The 21,339-nt window shown below is 40.4% G+C and overlaps 1 protein-coding gene across 1 annotated transcript in view; it reads left to right on the plus strand.

Annotated features, from left to right (window-relative positions):
- Window positions 1–21,339, plus strand: part of IL1RAPL1 (interleukin 1 receptor accessory protein like 1) — a 1,273,168-nt gene that overhangs the window by 647,606 nt on the left and 604,223 nt on the right. Inside the window, exon 4 of the mRNA XM_061627356.1 lies at window positions 6,189–6,468. Coding sequence (XP_061483340.1) covers window positions 6,189–6,468 — 280 coding nt within the window. The remainder of the gene's footprint in view (window positions 1–6,188; window positions 6,469–21,339) is intronic.

Consider the following 21,339-nt stretch of genomic DNA (forward strand, 5'->3'; position numbering starts at 1 on the left):
ACAGGTAGAGCGTGGCCACATGTGGCTGCTATTCATTTGGTGTATGTAATGTGTTGTCAGGTTAATAGTGCAGGAGAAGGGTAGAGGCAGCAGTGGTACCTCTTGCTCAGGCAAGGTCTCAGGACTGACCTGGAGTCACCAAGGGCTAGTAGGAAGCAATCACTGTCTTAAAAATTTGGTTAGATGGGAAGCCTCCTTAGAGACTACACTTACCTTTGAGCCACATCTCTATCCCTGAATAGATCAGCAGGAGGGAGCCCCTGTTCGTAAACCTATGGCCAGGGTTTCATTGCTAAACAGTTGGTCTCATGTGCTCTTGCTGTGATACATTTCCAAGCATGTTTTGCAATTTCTTCAAATTTGGATTCCTGATACAGTATTGCTATTACAGTGATGACGGTCTTTGTGTGTAAGCTTTCAATATTTGAAACTTGTTGCAGTTGCAACAAGTCAATCTTGAGGTAGTTTCAAAATACATTACTCTTCCCAAGACTCCTTTATTTTTTTTAAAAATTAAAAGCATAGTAAACTCATTGAGCATAATGAAAGCAAAGTTGTTTCCAATGTAATAAATGTGTGGATGTAGATTTCAGGTGACACAAATAAATGGACAGTCATTGAGAGTGTATGACATACTGCATTCTCAGCTGAACTAACTGAAGGCTAACTGCTCTGCGTAGCTAAACTTCTGTTAATCATGAATGAAAATAGATAATGGATTTTTCTACTTTTCTGTGCCATGGAATTATCCAATTTAGTGACTACCACTATAGCCATGAGGCAGATAATGCCTATGATCCTTGTCCTTTTGATGCACAATTTTATTTTTAATCTAAGGTAATGTAGGCGAGTACTTCATTCCAAACCCAGGCTGCAATCTTGTATGCAACTGAAAAGCGTTCTAAAGTGGGAAATGGAGTGGGCTACAAAATTATTTTAATAATGAACTGTTACAATTACCATATGCATATATTGAGCCCATATCATCAGACATGCACTCCATAAACAAGAGACATATATAAATGGTTCCTTATGTCTGAATGTATGGAATGCTTTAAAAGAAATGGGGGGGGTGCCACAGCATCTGATTGTCCTGATGCGCAACCTATACTCTGGATAGGAGGCTACTGTAAGGACAGAATATGGAGAAACCAATTGGTTCCCAATTGGAAAGGTGCATTTTATCATCCCATTTATTTAATCTGTACGCAGAACATATACAGAAAGCGGGATTGGACCAAGATGAAGGAGGTGTGAAAATTGGAGGGAGAAATATCAATAATTTAAGATATGCAGATGATACCATACTTCTAGCAGAAACCAGTAACGATTTGAAACGAATGCTGATGAAAGTTAAAGAAGAAAGCACAAAAGCAGGACTACAGCTGAACATCAAAAAAACTAAAGTAATGACAACAGATTTATGTAATTTTAAAGTTGACAATGAAGATATTGAGGTCAAGGATTATCAATACCTTGGCACAATCATTAACCAAAATGGAGACAATAGTCAAGAAATCAAAAGAAGGCTAGGACTGGGGAGGGCAGCTGTGACAAAACTAGAAAAGGTCCTCAAATGCAAAGATGTCTCACTGAACACTAAAGTCAGGATCATTCAGACCATGGTATTCCCAATTTCTATGTATGGATGTGAAAGTTGGACAGTGAAAAAAGCAGATAAGAGAAAAATCAACTCATTTGAAATGTGGTGGTGGAGGAGAGCTTTGTGCATACCATGGACTGCGAAAAAGACAAATAATTGGGTGTTAGAACAAATTAAACCAGAACTGTCACTAGAAGCTAGAATGATGAAACTGAGGTTATCATACTTTGGACACATAATGAGAAGACATGATTCCCTAGAAAAGACAATAATGCTGGGAATAACAGAAGGGAGTAGAAAAAGAGGAAGGCCAAACAAGAGATGAATTGATTCCATCAAGGAAGCCACAGACCTGAACTTACAAGATCTGAACAGGGTGGTTCATGACAGATGCTCTTGGAGGTCGCTGATTCATAGGGTCGCCGTAAGTCGTAGTCGACTTGAAGGCACATAACAACAACAACAAATGTCTGAATGAAAAACCAATGCTTACTAAGTAAGAATTGTTGATTTTAACATGCTGGTTAAAAAACCTTTCTGATTCCATTCAAGTCTAGTTACAATGGATAATCAGTTGAGATAAATATAAAAATTCTTATGTTTAACTATGTTAGTGATAGTTCTTCTGAACCCCAAAGAATTATGTAATCAACTCATGACTGCTCTAGTCCTTTGATGATACAAAATGTAACCAGTTTATCTCATGCCAATTACTAGCTCTAGTGACTAGAGGCCGAAATGACCTTGGTGATAAAGAGTGCCTTTTGGCCAGGTTTGGCTGGTTTGCCAGCTATAGCCACTTCTGGGCAGAGATACCCTTGCTATGGCAATCCATGGTCTGATAACCTGCTGCTTGGATGACTGTAATGTGTTCTATGTAAAATTGCCCTTGAAGATGACCTGGAAATTTCAGCTACTACAGAATGCAGCTGCGAAGGTGTTAAGCAGTTCAACCTGCTGGAATCATGTAACATCCATTCTGAAAGAGCTGTACTGGATGCCATTATAGTACCAGAGCAAATTCAAGGTGCAAGTACTAACTATAAAAAGGTGGAATGAAGATATTTGAAGAAGTGTCTCCCCTAATATTCCCTATCTTGTTAAGATCTGCTAGGAAGGCTCTACTTGGCATCCCACTGACATGAAATATCCATTATGCCGTAAAGTGGGAGAGGGCCTTCTCTGTAATGGTGTCCTGCTTATAGAATGCCCTTCCCAGAGCTTGGAAAAATTACTTTTTTAAACTACAACTCCCATCAGCCCCAGCCAGCATGGCCACTGGATTGGGCTGAAGGGAGTTGTAGTTCAGAAAAGTAACATTTCCAAGCTCTGGCCCTTCCCTCTGAGGTAGGGTTGGCACCTTCAGTTTTTGTATATCAACATAAACAGAAAGCATGTGTGTTTGCTTAGGCAAAGTTATTGTGATTGGAGTTTATTTCCTGAGGCAAATTTATTGTACCTTGCCCTTGGATCACTTGTGATGAAGAACGGCCAAAATATTTTAAATAAAAAATTAAAATAGATTCATTGTTCAGGTACAACAAAGATCACTAACTCTACACCCCTCCCTCCAATTCCAATGGCTACTTTGTGAAAGGAGAAAAAAATATTGTTGCACTGCCAGTTTGGAGACATATGGGTGATATTCTTCAAAAAAATACTAAGTAGTTAGCAAGCCAAAGATCAAGGTTACATCACAATTACTGTTCTGAGCTACCATTCAAGTGAACAAAACCCAGCCATCATCTTTCCTCCTTTAGCCAGAGGAAGAAGAATGAGAACTGTGGTTGCCAGGGCTGGCACCAGAGGGTGGCCAGGTTGGGCCCTAGCCAAGGACCCCTGAAGGGCTTTAGGGTGGCAGGGTAGTGCTCCCATTCCACGATCCGCAGCAGCGTCAATTCCTGACATTGCCACAGATTGCAGAGAGGGAGCTCCCAGGCACCCACACACACAGAGACCATGCAGGCTTAATTAAGCATGCATGTATGCCCCATCTACCTTACCTGTTGCTGGGAATGCTGTGCGTGCTATGTGTGCATGCCTGCCGTCAACCAATATGGCAGCAGAGGCTTGCCTAAGGGGCTGCTGCCCCTGCCACCATCTTGGTTGATGGCAGATATGTGCGCACATGTAGCATAGCATGCATGCATGCCACCAACTAAGATGGCAGCAGGGGCATCAGCCCCCTTAGGGAAGCCCCCACTGCCATCTTGGCTGATGGCACCCGTGTGCACAGTGCACAAGTGGTTAACATGAGGCAATGGGAGAGGTAGGTGGGGCATGCAGGTGGGCGCTGCAGGCCTGAAGCAGGCCGGTGCCCAAAGGCCCAATCATGCTTGGCGCCAGACCTGGTGATTGTATTTAATACTCTTCCCTCCACTTTGTCTGACAAGAACATATAACAACTGTCCTGGCCCAACTGCACTGGCTACCAATATGTTTCCGGGCCAGGTTCAAAGTGTTGGTTCTTACCTATAAAGCCCTTAATGGCATCGGACCGCAATACCTGGTGGAACGCCTCTCCCGCTATGTACCTACCCGTTCGCTATGCTCGACGTCGAAGGCCCTTCTCCGGGTCCCAACTCATAGGGAGGCCCGGAGAGCAATAACTAGATCTAGGGCCTTCTCAGTGGTGGCCCCCGAATTATGGAACGCCCTCCCTGATGAGATACGCCTGGCGCCTTCTTTGTCATCTTTTCGGCGCCAGGTAAAGACCTACCTCTTTGCTCAGGCATTTTAAATTTTAATTTTAATTTTAAATCTAATTGTAATTGTAATCTTATCTTAATCTTTGTTTTAATCTTGCTTTTAAAATGTTTTTATAGTTCTATTGTACCCACACTCACCTGTATTTTAATGTGGTTTTATCCTGTTGTACACCGCCCTGAGAGCTTGTCGCTAAAGGGCGGTCTAAAAGTACAATAAATAAAATAAATAAATAAAAAATAAGAAAACTCAAGAGGAGATTGGCCTCGTTCATATCTCTTTTCCCACCTAGATGAGTTGTTGGTGAATGCTAATGATCAAATTATATGTGTACATGATGAACCTCAAGGATGTCACACAGAGTTGGCTTCTCCTGATTGGTGGATCTCCCTTCTACCTGGCTAACCCTTGAATGCCTTTTGATGAATGGCCTGGAATGACCCATGATGCTTTACATGTTAATGGAAGATATTTGTAAGTTACTTAAGTCACCTCAGATAGCAAGTATTTTTGGTTTTAAAGCTCCACCCTCTTTTTCCCACTTTCCTTTGCTGACTTAAATAAATCTGTAATTTGAACTCGTTGTTTTCCTAGCCATGGGGTCAGGTCTATCACATTGTCCAGCATTCACTAAGGCTCTAAAGCAGAGTTGCTTAATCTTTTATGGCCTGAAGGGTATATTCACCTTTGGTCATCCCTCTGGGAGTCACATGCATGTGGTGGGAATGGCCAAAATTGAATGTGGCCATCCCAAACTCTGTCATGCACACAAGCAAACAACTGTTTTTAATCCCCGTCACGGTGCTAGATTCCACCCACCCACCGCAGTACTGTGTCTATTTTTTTCCCTTTTTGCCACCACCACTGAAATCAATGGGGTCTTGGGGGGCAGAAAAATTTACTTGGAAGACCAGATTAGGCCTTCCAAACTGAGGGTTAGCCACTCCTCTAAGGTTTCAAAGAGAGAAACTGGGAATTTTGTATTTGACTCGGGCTGCCTGTAAGCAAGGTAGGAGTCTACAAAATTGTTCTCCCCTCTCACATCACTATAAATACTGTAAGACTGGTTCTTGTTGCCTCCCATACTTAGGTAGATTAAAGGAAAAGTGGTAATGTGCTCCAAGGAGAAAATAACCCCTTGAGTATCTCACAGACTGTCCTGCTTCACAGGATCACTGTGAGTGTTGCCCTTTCTTGTTATAAGATTAAATAGCTTTAACAGAGTTATATTAAAATCACTATTAAGAGAAATGTTAAAAACAAAACACTTACATAATTTTGTCTGAGTAGTTTGTAATACAGAAAAGCCAGATATTTCCAGTAAAGTCTTAAGTAATTTGCTGCTGAATACCCAGTAATAATGACCTGAATAATTTATCGATATTTTGTTCTGCTGTGCAATTAGGCTTAATTCCCCCAACCTTGGGATCTAACCTAAACTTTCCAGTTTGCAGCCAGTTCTTCTTGCCACATTTTTAAAAGATTGGTTAATTCCCTTCTTTCATTTATATTAGTAACTTGAAGGTATATGATTAATGTTGTTCAGTTATTATGACACTGGGTTAGATGGTCTCTGTGTTGCATGTATTTCTGTCAAATATTTTGTCATAATTTACCGTAAAGATATAGTGAAGAGAAGGAATCATTCTATACTTATTACTTAAATTATCTAGCAGGGTGATGAGGTTTGCTGATTCTCCCACAGCCTGGGAAATATGGCACCAATAGGGAAAGGAAATTATTGTGGCCAGTCTTGGTTGCATTTTCAGTAAAACCAATGTGTATTGATTTCCATCAACTTTAGAGAAGTACAATTCCAATTTAGGCAGGAACTGAGTGCAACCTCCTAAATGGTTTTTCTTCCTCTTTTCTCTTTTAGCGGATGGATGTACTGACTGGTCGGTGGATTACAAGAAATACCAAGTCTTAGTGGGACAGCCTGTTCGTATAAAGTGTGCTTTGTTTTATGGATATATAAGAGCAAATTATACCTTAGCACAAAGTGCTGGACTCAGTTTAATGTGGTACAAAAGCTCTGGACCTGGAGATTTTGAGGAGCCTATAGCTTTTGATGGAACTAGAATGAGCAAAGAGGAAGATGCTATTTGGTTTCGTCCAACAGTACCACAAGATAGTGGACTTTATGCATGTGTCATAAGGTATGTGGTCTACAATGTATTATTGTTGTTGTTGCTGCTGCTGCTGCTATTATTGTTGTTGTTATTATTAAAATTTATATGTTGCCTTTCCTCTGAAGGAGCTGAATCACAAAGTGAAGGGAAGCTACATAATTGGAATTTCTTTGTTCTTTACAGCATCTGATGAATCTTATAATATTAACGTTGAACCATGACCCTTACCTCTTCATTGTATTTACCTTTATTGCTTTATACTTAATATAAAATAATTATACTTAATATATGCAGACCTATCAGTTTCAGTTGGCCTTCAGCAATGTTTGTGTTCAGTGGAACTTGGATGAGTTGGTTTTGAATTCACTGCCTTTGAAATGTGATAATATCTATGACTTTCCTGTTCCCTGAGGAATGAAATATATTTTATTGCTTATTGGAAGTGTTAAGATTAGGCACATTCAGATGTTTTCCCCTAACAGCATTTTTTTGTTATTTCAATTCTGCGAAGTTTTCTACCATGGTGGAAATATAATATGTTAGAATACATATAGAAATGATTCCTGAAGGAAGAGTTGGGTGAAGGAAAACACCAAACATTTTTCTTTAACTTATGCCATTTCATAGCCGTTTTTCAGTTGCATACTGCAGTGGGACTGAGAATAATTCAGCACCTTCTTAAATGATACAGGTATGCTCATAAGCGGTTCCAGTATAGCGTATCACTTCTCACAGTTCTTGCTTTTGAAATTCATATCCCTCTATTCCACTTCCTTCTGCATCACTAAAATGATTCATACTGAGATATACTTTCCTGCCTATAGAGAAAACAGACACCATCTGGGCTCCCACTTAGATTTTGAAAATTACCAGAGAATATAGAATTAAATTTTGAGATAGGTTAAATGATGCACATAAAAATGCAGGAAAATCCTCGCAGAGAAAATGCAGTTTATTGCTAAGTAGGTTGTAACATTTTGCTTATTGCCCTTTGCAGAAAGACTGCAAAAGCTCTGATAGCTCTTCATTGACACATACCCATAGGTGTGACTCAGTTACCTGCACACTGCAAGATCCATAATAAATTATAGTCCTGTAGATGTGACTGGGAAGAAAGTACACCTGTTACAAAGTTAGTTTGGCTTCATACCCAGGAGAGAGAAAAGTCCAGAAATGGGCCATGTAGTGAGTGTCTTTGTCATCTTTAGAATACGATATTCTTATTGAACTGATGGCAATAGTTTTACATTTTCTATGGCTTTCCATCTTGTCTTTATGCACTCTAGTTTCAACAATACTATTTTCCTTATTATTATTATATTCACAGATAAAAAGTACAACACGTGAACAGACTGTAAAGGTGAATAATTGCTTAGGGTGAAGTACATGACTTAATCATGTAGGTTGGTCCTACAGTAAAAGAAGAGCATTTCGAGCAAATTTATACATAGTGTATTTGTTCCCTCTGCTGAAAGTACTGTATAATTCTGACCATTTATATAACAATCTATAGTCATTTGAGATAAATACTGAGCTTTTTCATTCACCATTGTGAAACATAAAAAGTATCAGGCTTTTTTGCTTGTGGAATTCAAGCTTTCAGTCTAAGAACTGTTTGTGAACTGCCAGGTTATCTGTTGTTGGATTGCAAGACATATTTAAGAACATTAGCTATGTTTATTAGTAACAAACATGAATCTGTTGACCTCTCTGCAAGTTGTTTATTTTCTAAAACTAAAACAACAAAGGGTAGACCTATTGAAATTAATGAACATGACTAACTTAGGTTCATTAATTTCAGTGGGTTTGATCTGAGGAGAACTTAGTTGGCTACAATCCAAAGAGTCTTAAGGCACTTTAAGGACTAGCAAATTATTATGGCATAAACGTTTGTGGATTACAGTCCACTTCATCAAAAGCATGAAGTGTTTTCTTAACTTACAATTATATATACACATGGGGTCACATGGGGTATATATACAAATTGGTTTTCTTTTGGGGGGTGGGCATTATAAATAGTGAGGTCACATAAAATGGAACACAGAAAAATCACAGACAGTGATTGTATTCAACTAAGTCCTACTCAGTAAACCCATTGAAATGAATGAACCTGTTGTGTATATTAACTTCTTTGGGTCTACTGTGAGTAGCACTGAATACTACCCAGTGATAATGTCATATTTAATTAGTAATTCACAAAACAGCTGTTGATAACAGAGACATCATGGCATTCATAAGGCATATATATAATAGGATTAGTTTTGGCTGGTCAGTTTTTGTGGTGTGTCCTGTTGTTGCTGGTGAATAGCTGTTTTAAGCTGGAGGGAGGCTTTCTGTAAGCAACTATAGGCCTACCACCCAAGGCCTGTGAGAGGGTAGTGTCATTGCCCAGGATGGGCTGTAGATCATCGATGATACATTTGAGTGGTTTTTGCTGAGAGTTAGTAGCAAGTGGTGTTCTATCATATTGTCTTCTAGGTTTATTCTGTAGTAGATAATTCCTGGATACAATCTGGATTTTTAATCTATTTTTCCCACTTAATTGGGTTTGAGGAATGCCTGATGTGAATTCCTAAATGAATCTCAGTCCGATGACAGTGAACACATCAATTATACCAATGGACTTTGTGGTTCTGGTAGAAGTATGTATTGGGCACATAAAGATCTATCCATTTCAGTTATCCCAAGTCTCTCATTTTTCCAATCTTAAATTCAATACTTGACATTTTTGCAGCGATTTGTGGATTTCTTTTTTTAAAAAAAATCCTCAGGAAAATTATCCAGCATTTTAGTGCAAATTTCTCCTAATGAACACATTTTTGTAAGCAGTTTTGACTAATATATGTGGTTTTGCAAGCCATTTCTCATCATGTGATGCATTTTTGCATCTTATTTTCAATCATATATTCATTGCTATACACACTTTCCCCTAATATATGCATTTTTGTAAACACTGCTTGGTCTACAAACTGCACCACAAAATTCAAATAAGTGCAAATTTTGAAGGATGGCTGTTTTTCAGTTCTCACATTGTTTCAGAAAGTGAGAATTTGATAGATTCAGCTTGAAATGTGAACTGGATTTAAATTCTCACCCTTCCGTAGCCTGTATGCATGTGTAGCAGTCTGATAGCAGTTGGTGGGGTGGTTGGTGCCGCTTACCTAATCCCCCATCACCACTGTCACTGTGGTGTACCGGAAGGGTAAAGGGTGAGGCAGTGGCATAGTTGGTGCAGTGCAAACACACAGGCAGAGCCAATCCAGTGTTCTTGCTGGTGTGGTGGCACTCATCAAGAATGAACATGAGGCAATGCAATCATAGTTAGGTCCCATGTATTTCTCTCATCGTTCCTGCCACGCTTGTCTACCTGGTGTAGAGGAGTCCTTTCGGTATTGTGGATGGAAACAAATGAAAGGACCAGTGTGAAAACAGGCAGGAGAAGATGTAGCTACTGAGCCTGTGACTTAATTGAGAAATGCAAAAGTAATAGTATCCATCTCCAGGTTGCAGTCTGGCAATCTTTGACAAAATGCCTTCAGATAAACCTGTATTTGTGGTAGTATTAACCTGTGGTTTCTCACTTCTGAGTGGAGATATTGGTCCCATGCCAGGTATATAATGAAAAGACAGAATTCTAATAAAAATACAGTATTAGTACAGTCCCAACCTTCTTTGTTATAAATGTTGTAAAAAGCATTCTAGCGGATAACAGATCTGGGATTTACGTTGTGGAATGAATACTAACATTCAAAAAATAGGAAGTGCATTACCACAAATGTAACATTTTCTTATAACCATAAAAGCATTGACATTGAGGAGATTGCTAGGGGTTCACATTATATATAAACCCCATTACTTTTATGAGCCTTTTCACTGTGTAGCATAAACTGTTTTCCATATATAGAAATTTGTTGCTAGATTGTACACTGCAAAAATGGAAAGAGCTGAACATTTTTGAAACTACAGGTTTGAATTAGACACAATGATACATTTAACTATTGTTTGACTAAATAGGGTAGTGTGTGCGTCTGTGTATACACATATATGTGTGTGTGTGTTTGTATAAGGAATTCTCAGAATTGCTTAAACACCTTTTATATTGTTAGAGTGGCTCTAGCATCATATTAGATTCCAAATTTAACTTTTTTCTTACTTAGTGTGGATTTAGTGACTCATCAGTCTTCCGACTGTAAGGCAGAATAAAGTTTATTGTAGGCAGCTACACTCCCCATAAAATTATTGTGTTTCATGGATACTCATACTTGAGGTAGAGCCTCTTTCAATGTATAGAAGCATATAGGGATTTTATTATAGCATTTGTTATGAAGCGTCCAGTTTTATGAAAGCCTGCCATTTTCACATGTAACTTGGCACCTATGTTAATTACCACAGCATTCTATGTCAGGTCCCTTTGCTGACAAACCCTCCTTAGCTGACAGTCAACTCCAGTGCCATTATACCCAGCTACAAAAACCTGGCATTTAGGATTCTATCAAAATAGGAGTGTCAAAAATGCATATAGATAACGGGTACAGCCAAGTCTTTTACGCTGCTTCATACCTGCTGCATAATTTTTAAATAGGACTCTTAGTTGTTGTTGATACAGAAGCTTGCATACAACTTGTCTTCCTGCTGTACCAGTATGATTCTTTGGGTCAGTGTGTAATTCCCTAGATCACCAACAATGAGCTAGTTCAGGGGTAGCATAAGAATATAAAATGAGCCCATCTAGTCTAGCATCCTACTTTTACAGTGGGCGGCTAACCAGATACCTATCAGAGCGTGCAAACAAGACATGAGTGCAATAGCACTCTGCTAACAATCTGTAGTAACTGGTATTCAGCAGCATATCACCTCCGATACTGGAGGGTGGTACACAGTCATCATGACTAGTGACCATTGATACCTTATCCATCATGACTTTGTCTAATCCTTATTTAAAGCCATCCAAGTTGGTGGCCATCCTTCCATGTTGTGCGAGCGAATTGCACACTAACTATGTGCTATGTGGAGTACATCATTTTGTCTATCCTGATTCTCCCAAGATTCTGTTTCATTGAATGACCCTGAGTTCTAGTATTAAAGGAGAGAAAACCTTCTTTCCTCATTCTGAACACTATACATAATTTTATACACCTCTATCATGTTCCCCCATGATGTCACCTTTTTTTCTAAAACCAACAAACACCAGACATTGTAGTCTTTCCTCAATGGGGGTTGTTCTAACCCCTTGATCATTTTGCCTGTCCTTTTCTAGCTATCCAATATCCTTTTTGAGGTATAGCGATCTGAATTATAGACTGTATTCCAAGTGTAGTCAGCTGCTGAACACTAGGTCAACATTTTCATCAGGCTGTCCATCACAGCCCGTTTCTTGAGCTGCCTTCACTTCCTTAGACAGCATGATACTATCCATGTATTCATTTGAATAGGAATCAATAGTAAAATTTAGATATTGTCAAAGGCATTTGTCATGCACAACATTCTTTGCAGACATTAGAACTAGAAATTACATATGATTGGTGTTTTTCACTCACAACTGATGGTATAACACTCTTGACATGCTTCACAGTGGCTATAACAAAGGTAGCTAAATGGATCTTTAAAATGGATCCAGCTTTTTATCTGGAACTGAAACTTGAACGGCATCTTGAACATGTGTACTGAATTTCATTTTGACATCTCAGCTGTCAACTCAAAGAACATATCATTCTATAAAAAGACCAAATAACAACTTTGAAAGCAAACAAAATGCAAACTAAATTAATCCAAAATTGGGTTGCCAGGTGTCTGGTTTTGACCTGGAGACTCTGGTTTTTGAGGGTCCTCTCCGGGTCTCTGGGTGAGTCACCTTAATCTCCGGTTATTTAGCTTTCATTTTGGAAAAAAAAATCTGAGTGGTCTGGTTCAAAGGATATAAACCAAAATGTCACCTCTCCCAACTTCTGTTACTACTGGCTGTTCTAATCCCTGTCCTTTCAGGTTTTTAGCCAATAAGTGAAGTCAGGGTTGGGATTGACAAGATTTGGTGATCCCTCCAGGCAATAGCTAAACCCACAGTTTCCTTTTCCTGCTTATCTCACATCAGGAATTCAGTAAATATATAGCTTTCAGTGGCATAAACAGTACTTTCTCTGTACAGGCTTGGGACTTGCTTCTGAATAAACATGCATAGGATTGCACTATAACAAAAGATCACATCAGGATCTTAGTGGGCATAAAAGTGTATATGCAGGGGTTTTTTAATTACTTACCAAAAGAGGCATATTATATATTTTATCTTTCAAATAATTTTTGAACAGAAGTTTTGAAAAGTATACATGCTGCAGTGTTACACTTTTCTAATTAAAGAGTCAAACAATTTACATTTTACTGGACTGTTGAAGAGGACAGTTTATTTGTCTTATTCATAACCTGTTTCGACAACCTTCCCAATATGAATCTTTTTCTGGGAGAAAAATTTGAAATACCTGGGAGCTAACCACATTGAATTCAGTAGGACTTACTTTTGAGTAGACATGGTTAGGATTGTGGTGAAAATCAATGGGACTTTTGAGTCAACATAGAAAATGATTGTGCTTTAAATCTTTCTCCCTACAATCCTTTTTTTTTTAAGCAGTTAGGCAGGGCTTACTTAAATGTCACTGCTTTTATTTGGCAGGAAACTAATAATTATTTTTTTAAAAAAATATTTGGCAATGGCCAACTGGCTTTGACAATAAACTATTATATGGGGTGTATGTATTTTTACATCTCCAGTGTGTGTGTGTATGGAATATTTCCAACAACTCTGTGAGGTAGGGTTGGAAACCAAGGCAGCTCACAGCAAAAAAATACAGCCATTTAAAACCCAATAACCATAAAACAAGTATAAAACAGTTGCAAAACAGCTTAACATGGCATGATTCTGAATTTTGGATAAGGTGAGTGAAGTTCCTTATCACTGAATTGCAGTCCTGTGCATGCTTCCCTGTCTGAGTAAGCCCCATTGAATCCATTGGGACTTACTTCTGAGTAAACATGCATAGGATTGCACTATTATCTTTACAGGTTGTGTAAATAATAAGCACCTTTGACATTCATGCTTATATAAATATGTCTTCATACTATGTCTTGATATGTATCTGATTTCACACTATGGTTATAAATTATTATTTACAAATTATTATTTCCTCTACATTTAATTGTGCTCTTCTTCCTTGAGGTAGCCATGGTCCCCCTCTGTTGTTTTCACCCTGAGGAGCAGATTAGGCTGAGAGATGGTGCATAGCCCATGGTCACCCAGTAAACTTTGTAGATTATTTCCATTTTAAAATTTAACTGAAACGATTTTTATGCAGGCAAAGTTTATGAAGTAATGCAGATCCACATAATACATTCAACACACATCCAACTCACATTTAAATCACATGACTTGCCCCAAAGAATCCTGGGAAGTGTCATTTCCCCCTCACAGTTATAGTTCCCACCACACTTAACAAACTACAGTTCTCAGGATTGTGGCCTAGGGTTGAAATAAGACACAGACAACAACTGTTGGGTTAAACTAATGGGCCACTTTATTAAATTGAATTCATATTAGAATATTGAGCCTGCAGAGGGGGAACTTAAGTGTGGGAGCATCCTGATGACCCAGGCAAACTGTGATTGCTGCTCTTAGGACAACCACACCCTGCTTCCCAATCTGCCAAACCCCTGCCCCAACTGTACCCTGAAGGTGCGTAGGGAGGCCAACCCCCATCACTGCCCCCTGGGCCCTAAATAAGGCATGTTGGCCCCAAAGGTGTCCCGTATCCTGCCCCCAGCCCTATAGCCCAAGCTGCAGACCTCCAGAATTGCCTATCACACCCAAAGGTGTCATCTAGCTGCCTTTCCCCTTTTAAGACCTTTCCCGCACTTTCTTGCCAAAGTGACCAATTAAGATATTAAAGCCAAACAAACCAAATCAACCTATTCACAAAAGCCCCCATACTAACCCCTGACACTATCCCAGGTAACGACAGTGTGGAGTAGGCAAAACCCAATGGCAAACGTAGGCAGCAGGCCAAAAATTCCTAGTCAGCCCCGGAGTGACCAAATTAATCACAATGCAGCAGAGGGAGGGTAGGGTGGGCGGTGAGGAATCAAAGACGGTGGGGGAAAGAAGGTGCTAGCTTAAATATGCTTGGCTGCCCTGCCCCTGCAGTGTACCATGTCAGTGCATCAGTGCCACATACACACTCCTGTCCACTCAACACGGTGGTGTGGGATTTGGCCCAGGCTGCAAAGCTCACCCCACGACCTGGCAAGTCCCGGGAGAGGAATTCTGTGGTGGGATTCATGTGCTTCAAATGTATGTTGAATGTGCTTTAAATGAATGGTGTGATTCTGCCCTAGTATGCTGTGCATTCATTAGTGAATAGAAGAGAACAATTTTAAAATATACTTTTAAAATAGGGCTGTAGGTCAGTGGTAGGGCACATGCTTTGCTTGCAAAGGTCCAAATTTTAATCTCTGGAAGAGACTATTGCCTGGAATCCTGGAGAGCCAATGTTAGTCCATGTCAGCAGTACTGAGCTAGATGGTACCAAATGGCCTCACTCAGTATAAAAGAGGAAAGAGACCCAAGGGTCACAGTGACTCAGAAATTTATTTATGTGTTTTATTTACAACATTTATATACAGCTTTATTGTAATAAACCTTAAAGCGGTTTATAGAAGGAATTAAAACGATAAAATTATTGGCAAAAACAGTTAAAGACAGGTATTTAAAAGCATTCAAAAAAATAAAACCAACAATTAGTTAAAAACGGATAAAAAAACATAATAGCTTCTACATGGCTGGGTAGGCTTGCCTAAACAAAAATGTTTTTAGCAGGTGCCAAAATGAGTACAATGAAGTGCCTGTCTAATATAAATAGGCAAGGGAGTTCCAAAACATAGGTACTGCCACACTTAAGAATTGATTTCTTAGAAGAGCAGAAACAAGTACTATGTGGAACCCATAACATGGAAAGCACACCTTGAACTTGGCTCGGTAGCAAATCGGTAACCAGTGCAGATTTCAGAGCAGATGTATTATGTGCTAATAGGGTCTCACTCATGTCAGCAATCGTGCCACAGCATTCTGTACTAACTACAGCCCCTAGTTCAGGTTGTGCTGCATAATTTCTGTGACCTTGGCTAACTGGCTGCCAGGATTTGTATAGTTTTGGTTAGGAACCCTGACAGGTTGTGGGATGCTGAGTTTTCTGCAGGGCTTGGAAGATTACTTTTAAAAAGTAATAAATTACAGTTACAATTACTTGGCCTAAAAAAGTAGTAATTACCGTTACAATTACAATTGCTCTGAAAGTAACTGATTACTTTACTTTTTCTCAAAAGTAATCACTACAATTACATTTCAGTTACTTTTTTAAAAAAAACTCCTACAAGGTGCTGGCCTTGGCTGCTGAACATCTAAGAAGCCTAAAACAATATTAAAAATAAACACAAACACACAGGGGGTAGTAGAATAAAAAAAATTATCCATAAGATTAACATAATGGCATAACAGAATCTCACATCCCCCCAAGCAATGAAGATACCCCAACTCTTGAAATCAAATTTTACACTTGAAATGCTTTTATAATATGTTTCTGTTATGTCTCAAAAGAACAAGATGCTCAAAGAGCATGTCAGACAAGGAATGTCTTTTTACAGTCATTACGTTGCCACCAGTACTGAACAGGCATTCTACTGCGGCGCTTGAAGGCATGCCTGTGTTGTGCTGCAAAAAACACCGCAGCACACGTGGAAAGCCATGGAGTGATGACACTTCCCTGCTGGGAGACCTCAGGTACCTCACCAGTTCCTCCTCAGCAGTGTCCACTGCTGACTTCTTGCCCTGGGGCAGAAAGTTAAAGAAGTCATCTTCTAAGTCATCTCCTTCCTGGTCTTTATCTGAAGACTGATCACTGTCCTCATTAAGTACACCCATCTTTATTTCAGCTTTCAACAAGGCTTCCATTGTGTATCTAAGAAAGAGAGAGGATATGTTAACACATATATGTTAGGAAACCATCATCTGCTCTTCATTTCCTGATCCTGGTTCAGGCTCCAGCCTGAGCCTGTGGATGATGACATGGAAGGTAGGAAGGTGACCAAGTCACCACACTCATGGGGCAGCACAGCAGACCGTTAAGGATTATCTGCAGCAACCCAAGGTTGTGATGAGGAGCCCCAGGAAGAAAAGGACCAGCCCCTGCCTACCACCTTAAGCCCTCTGATGCCTCCCTTGAGACAACATTTCCCTTGGAGTAATCCACCCAAAGGGCTTCCCTAATGTTCTTACTTGTTGGTATGGGTGGTGGCCTGACACGATTCCAGCCAATCTAGTTTGAAGCGAGGGTGTAGGCAGGCTGCCAGAAGAAGCCTCTTGTCCTCCCAGATAGCTGCAAACCGCTTTCTTAGGGCTTCGCGCACACCTCTCAGCAGCTGAAAACAGTATGTGTACCTCTCAGGTTTGTTTTCCAGTCCTTCTAACTTGCGGTCCAGATTGCAGAGCGTTGGTAGCAAATACCCCATGAACATGCCGTTCTCCCATTGCAGGATATCTAGGGACTGGGCTAGTGGCTCCATAATCTCTGTGTATTCCTGTACCACTTCAATCTCAGCAGCTGTGATCCTGGACAAGGAGCAGCGGTCCATTATGGCATGCATTTTTAGTGGCACAGTTGACAGGAGCTCATGTAGTTGCTTCAACGCATCAAAGGTGGAATTCCACCTGGTCTTATTTGGTACCTTCAGATACACACCACATTGCGCATGGATATACTCAGCAATCTGGGCTGACTGGTTCTGCTTGGACCACAACTTGCTGCACTTTCCCATCAAGGAACAAAACTGTTTCTTGAAAGGACCAAGAAGACTACTTTTGGAGGACTCAGAAAGCATGGCCTCTATGTCTTGTGTTGCCACAAGGTTGAGGGTGTGGCTAGCACATCTCTGGTGTGGTGGTAAAACAAAATCCTCTCCTGAGTCTGCAGCTTCTACCTCTGCCTCAGGTCCTGTGTCCAGGATCTCACAGATAGGCACAAACTCCACCTCAGCCTCCTCCTCCTCCTGGTTATCACCATCATCGTCACTGGTGCCTGCAGCTTCCACTGGTTCTTTGGCCATGAAAACTCTGAATGCTTTCACAAAGTTGGAGCCATTGTCTGTAGTAGTGCACATAACTTTGTTGTGGATCCTGTACTGCACATGTACATCATGCAGTGCTTTTGAAAGGACATTGTATATATGGTGCCCCTTCAGACGCTTACAAGCCAAGGCCCCGACCTCACATTTCAGGGTAGTTGGGTTGATCCAGTGGGCTGTTACCCCAAAGTAACTCTTCTTGCCATTGGTCCAACAATCTACAGTGGTTGCTATATATGCCACAGCACCCATTCGGTTTGCAAGAGTTTCTCTCATGTGGCATGCTCTCTTCTCAATTCTGTCTCTCAGAGTCTTGGCACATATGATGGTAAGATCTTTGGGGAGTCCAATGCGAACCAGATTAATGAATGATGGTTTGTCCACAGTCTGAAGTGGTAATGTCTCCTCTACAATGAAATCAATGATTCTCCTGTCGAGATTGCTCTGGGTGACAGGCTCCCTGCCAGATCCCCACCTCTCAAGGGTTGTCTGCTGCTGCTTCAGCATTTTGGGAGGAGGGGTGTCATGCATTGGTTCAGGAAGGCCACGTCTCCTTGCCTTTATTGCTTCTTCAATTGCTCTCAGCTTCTCAGGGTGTGCCCTCTGAGGAAGAAGAACAAAGCATGAATCCAAGAAAAAATGGAAGAGGAACTTCACAATTGAAACATAAATAGACAATGGACACTCTTTGAGGACCAGCATGACAAAGGCTTACCTCAAAATGTTTCTTCACATTGGATGAGGAGGAAACAGCTGATCTCAGATTTTTGATCCTTGGAAGGCAGTAATTGCATCGTACAACAACATTTTTCCCACTTTGGCTCACAAATGTACAAGCTTTCTCAAAGCCAAACCATGGTACTTGCTGTTCTGCAGATGTGGCTGTGGGCAACTGGCACTGCTTCATGCCCTCCTCCTCCTCATGCACAGGGCCTCATTTCTGAACCTCACTTTCTAGTTTTGCCTCCTCAGGATCAACAAGCTGTGACTCAAGTGGCCGCACTAACTGACTGCTGCTCTCAGCAGCAAAACCTGCAACAGGTGTCTCTGTAATAAACAAGAGATAATGCTCCTATATGGGTGAACTTCAGCTGTGATGTGCCCCCATCTCTTCCCCATGCTGCAAGATGCCCCAGTCAGAGTGGAAGTAAGCAGGTCGATAGCACAATTAAAAGAGATCCTATTTGCATCATTTTTGCTCACTGAATAACCCTGCCTGGGCCAGTCTAACCTACTATCTCACAGGGTTGTTGTGAGAACAAAATGAGACTAGGGTTCAAATCCCCACATAGCCATGAAGCTCACTGAGTGACCTTGGGCCAGTCACTGCCTCTCAGCCTCATGAAAACCCTATTCATAGGGTCACTATAAGTTGGAATCAACTTGAAGGCGGTACATATATTTTTTATTTTGAATATGATGATTATGATAATAAATATGCAGCATTTCAAATTAATTCTGTATGAGAAGCATTCCATGCCAAGCTTGGAAAACCAAGGATGAGGTATAAAATGTAGACAAAAATACTTTTGACAAAATGCCGTTTATCTTATATATCTATATCTATAATTAGCAATACAGCTGAATGATGTATGTAAAGTATTTTTTCTTTCCTTTTTCTTTTTTATTAATATTTTAGTACTACTGCTAAAGTTCTGATGAAAGAATAAAGCATTCATTAGCCAAATTCAAATGATTAGAACACATCACATAAATTCCACTGAAGATGGAGTTTTTGCCATAGAAAATGAAAAAAACATATAACCTATGATAGCCCAATGACAATCAGAACTAATATAAAACCCTATTGCTTCTCATTTGCAAATCTTGCAAGATCTAAGGTAACTCTAGATCATGTGAGTTCAGGTGATGCATGTTATGTACATTTGTATAGATATTAGCAGAGATTGTCAACAGTCTATCTCTCTCTGGGACTGGGAATCTCTCTCTCACAGAACATGAGTTTGAGAGCTGGGGGACTGAGAGGAGGAGCTGCAAGGACCCTACTTCTCACCTCATCTCTGCCAAGAACAAAAAAATCAGCCTTAAGCCATTTATTATACGCCTAATGATTTTTATTATGATGATTATTATGATTATGATGATGATGATGATGATGATTACTGAGACAGTTTTTGTCCCACATACAATTCAGTCTTGTGATTAAACAGGACAAAAATACAAATAAAAAGAAAGATGGAGTTCAAATAAATATACAATAAAAAGCTAGCCGGCATTTTAAAAGGCAGGAGTGCTCTGTCTGGATAAATACAGCACACAGGTATGCATAGGAACAAGGGGGAGAGTTCAAAAAGGGGGGGAAGGAAGAGAAGTAGGCCAGAGTTTGGAAAAGTTACTTTTTTGAACTACAGCTCCCGTCAGCCTAATCCAGTGGCCATGTTGCCTAGGGCTGATGGGAGTTGTAGTTCAAAAAAGTAACTTTTCCAAGCTCTGAGTAGGCCAAAGTTTCAGAAGTGCCTTGTGATTGATGGGGGGGCGGCAGCAAGGCAAGGAGAGGCAGTGGGAGGGGCAGAAGGGGCCGCGGGGGGCACACACACACACACACACACAAATCATCGTCACTCACCTCCACGGCTCTTCGCCATTCTGCTGCTGCCTTCTCCTCCGTTGTCCTTGCCCTGGCTTTTTCCTCCGGTGTCCATTTTTTCCTCTCAGACACTAGCAGGCCCTGCCTATTCACCTCTTCTCTCGTGCCTCCTAACACAAATCACGAAGGAAGAGACAGTCTGCGCAGAGGTCCAACCAGTGTGAGGCACATGTCTTGTGTTAACCAATCACAGCCAGGAGCTGACTTCCCCTTGTTCCCGCCCCCAAGTAACGTCCAACCTAACGTGGAAATGTTAAAGTTGCAGCTGAAAAGTAGGGAAATTACTAGTCGTTCCGTTACTTGCCAAATGTAATGGAATTACCCACTCGTTATTTAAAATTGTAACTAATTACAAGTAACTCGTTAAAAATAACGAGTTACTTCCAAGCTCTGGTTTTCTGTCTTGCTCATAGGAATCTTGTTGTGATTGGTATGGTATTACATTTAGGAAATCATCACTGCCTTTTTCTTTTTTTATTTACATTTCATTTACCTCTGACCTTACTCCCTTACATTCATAGAAGCAACAACAGTGGTTCTATGTGGTCAGCTCAACCCCCTTAAACCCACTGATGATGCACCTTGTTATATGCATGATGGTTTGTGTCTTACCTAATAGTGGTAAAAGAGAATTCATATACTGGGAAGTGCGGCTTCAATTGCTGTTGTTCCCAAGCTACTGCCTGAGAAGGTAGACCAAATCATGTGTGTTTTCTCTCTGTCAATTATTACTCACTGGAATTGGGTTTGCTGTCAAAGTAAGTTTATAGAAGCACACAGAGTAGGCTGGAAAGGGTAGAGAATCTTATCATAGAATCATAGAATAGTAGAGTTGGAAGGGGCCTGTAAGACCATCAAGTCCAACCCCCTGCTCAATGCAGGAATCCATATCAAAGCATTCCCAACAGATGGTTGCCCAGCTGCCTCTTGAATGCCTCCAGTGTCGGAGAGCCCACTACCTCTCTAGGTAATTGGTTCCATTGTCATATGGCTCTAACAGTTAGAAAGTTTTTCCTGATGTTCAGTTGAAATCTGATTTCCTGCAACTTGAGCCCATTATTTCGTGTCCTGTACTTTGCATTTATCCCTCTTGAATTTCATTCTGTTGTTTTCAGCCCAATGCTCCAGTCTAT

Source organism: Rhineura floridana, chromosome 5 (assembly GCF_030035675.1).
Source record: "Rhineura floridana isolate rRhiFlo1 chromosome 5, rRhiFlo1.hap2, whole genome shotgun sequence".
NCBI classification, from domain to species: domain Eukaryota; kingdom Metazoa; phylum Chordata; class Lepidosauria; order Squamata; family Rhineuridae; genus Rhineura; species Rhineura floridana.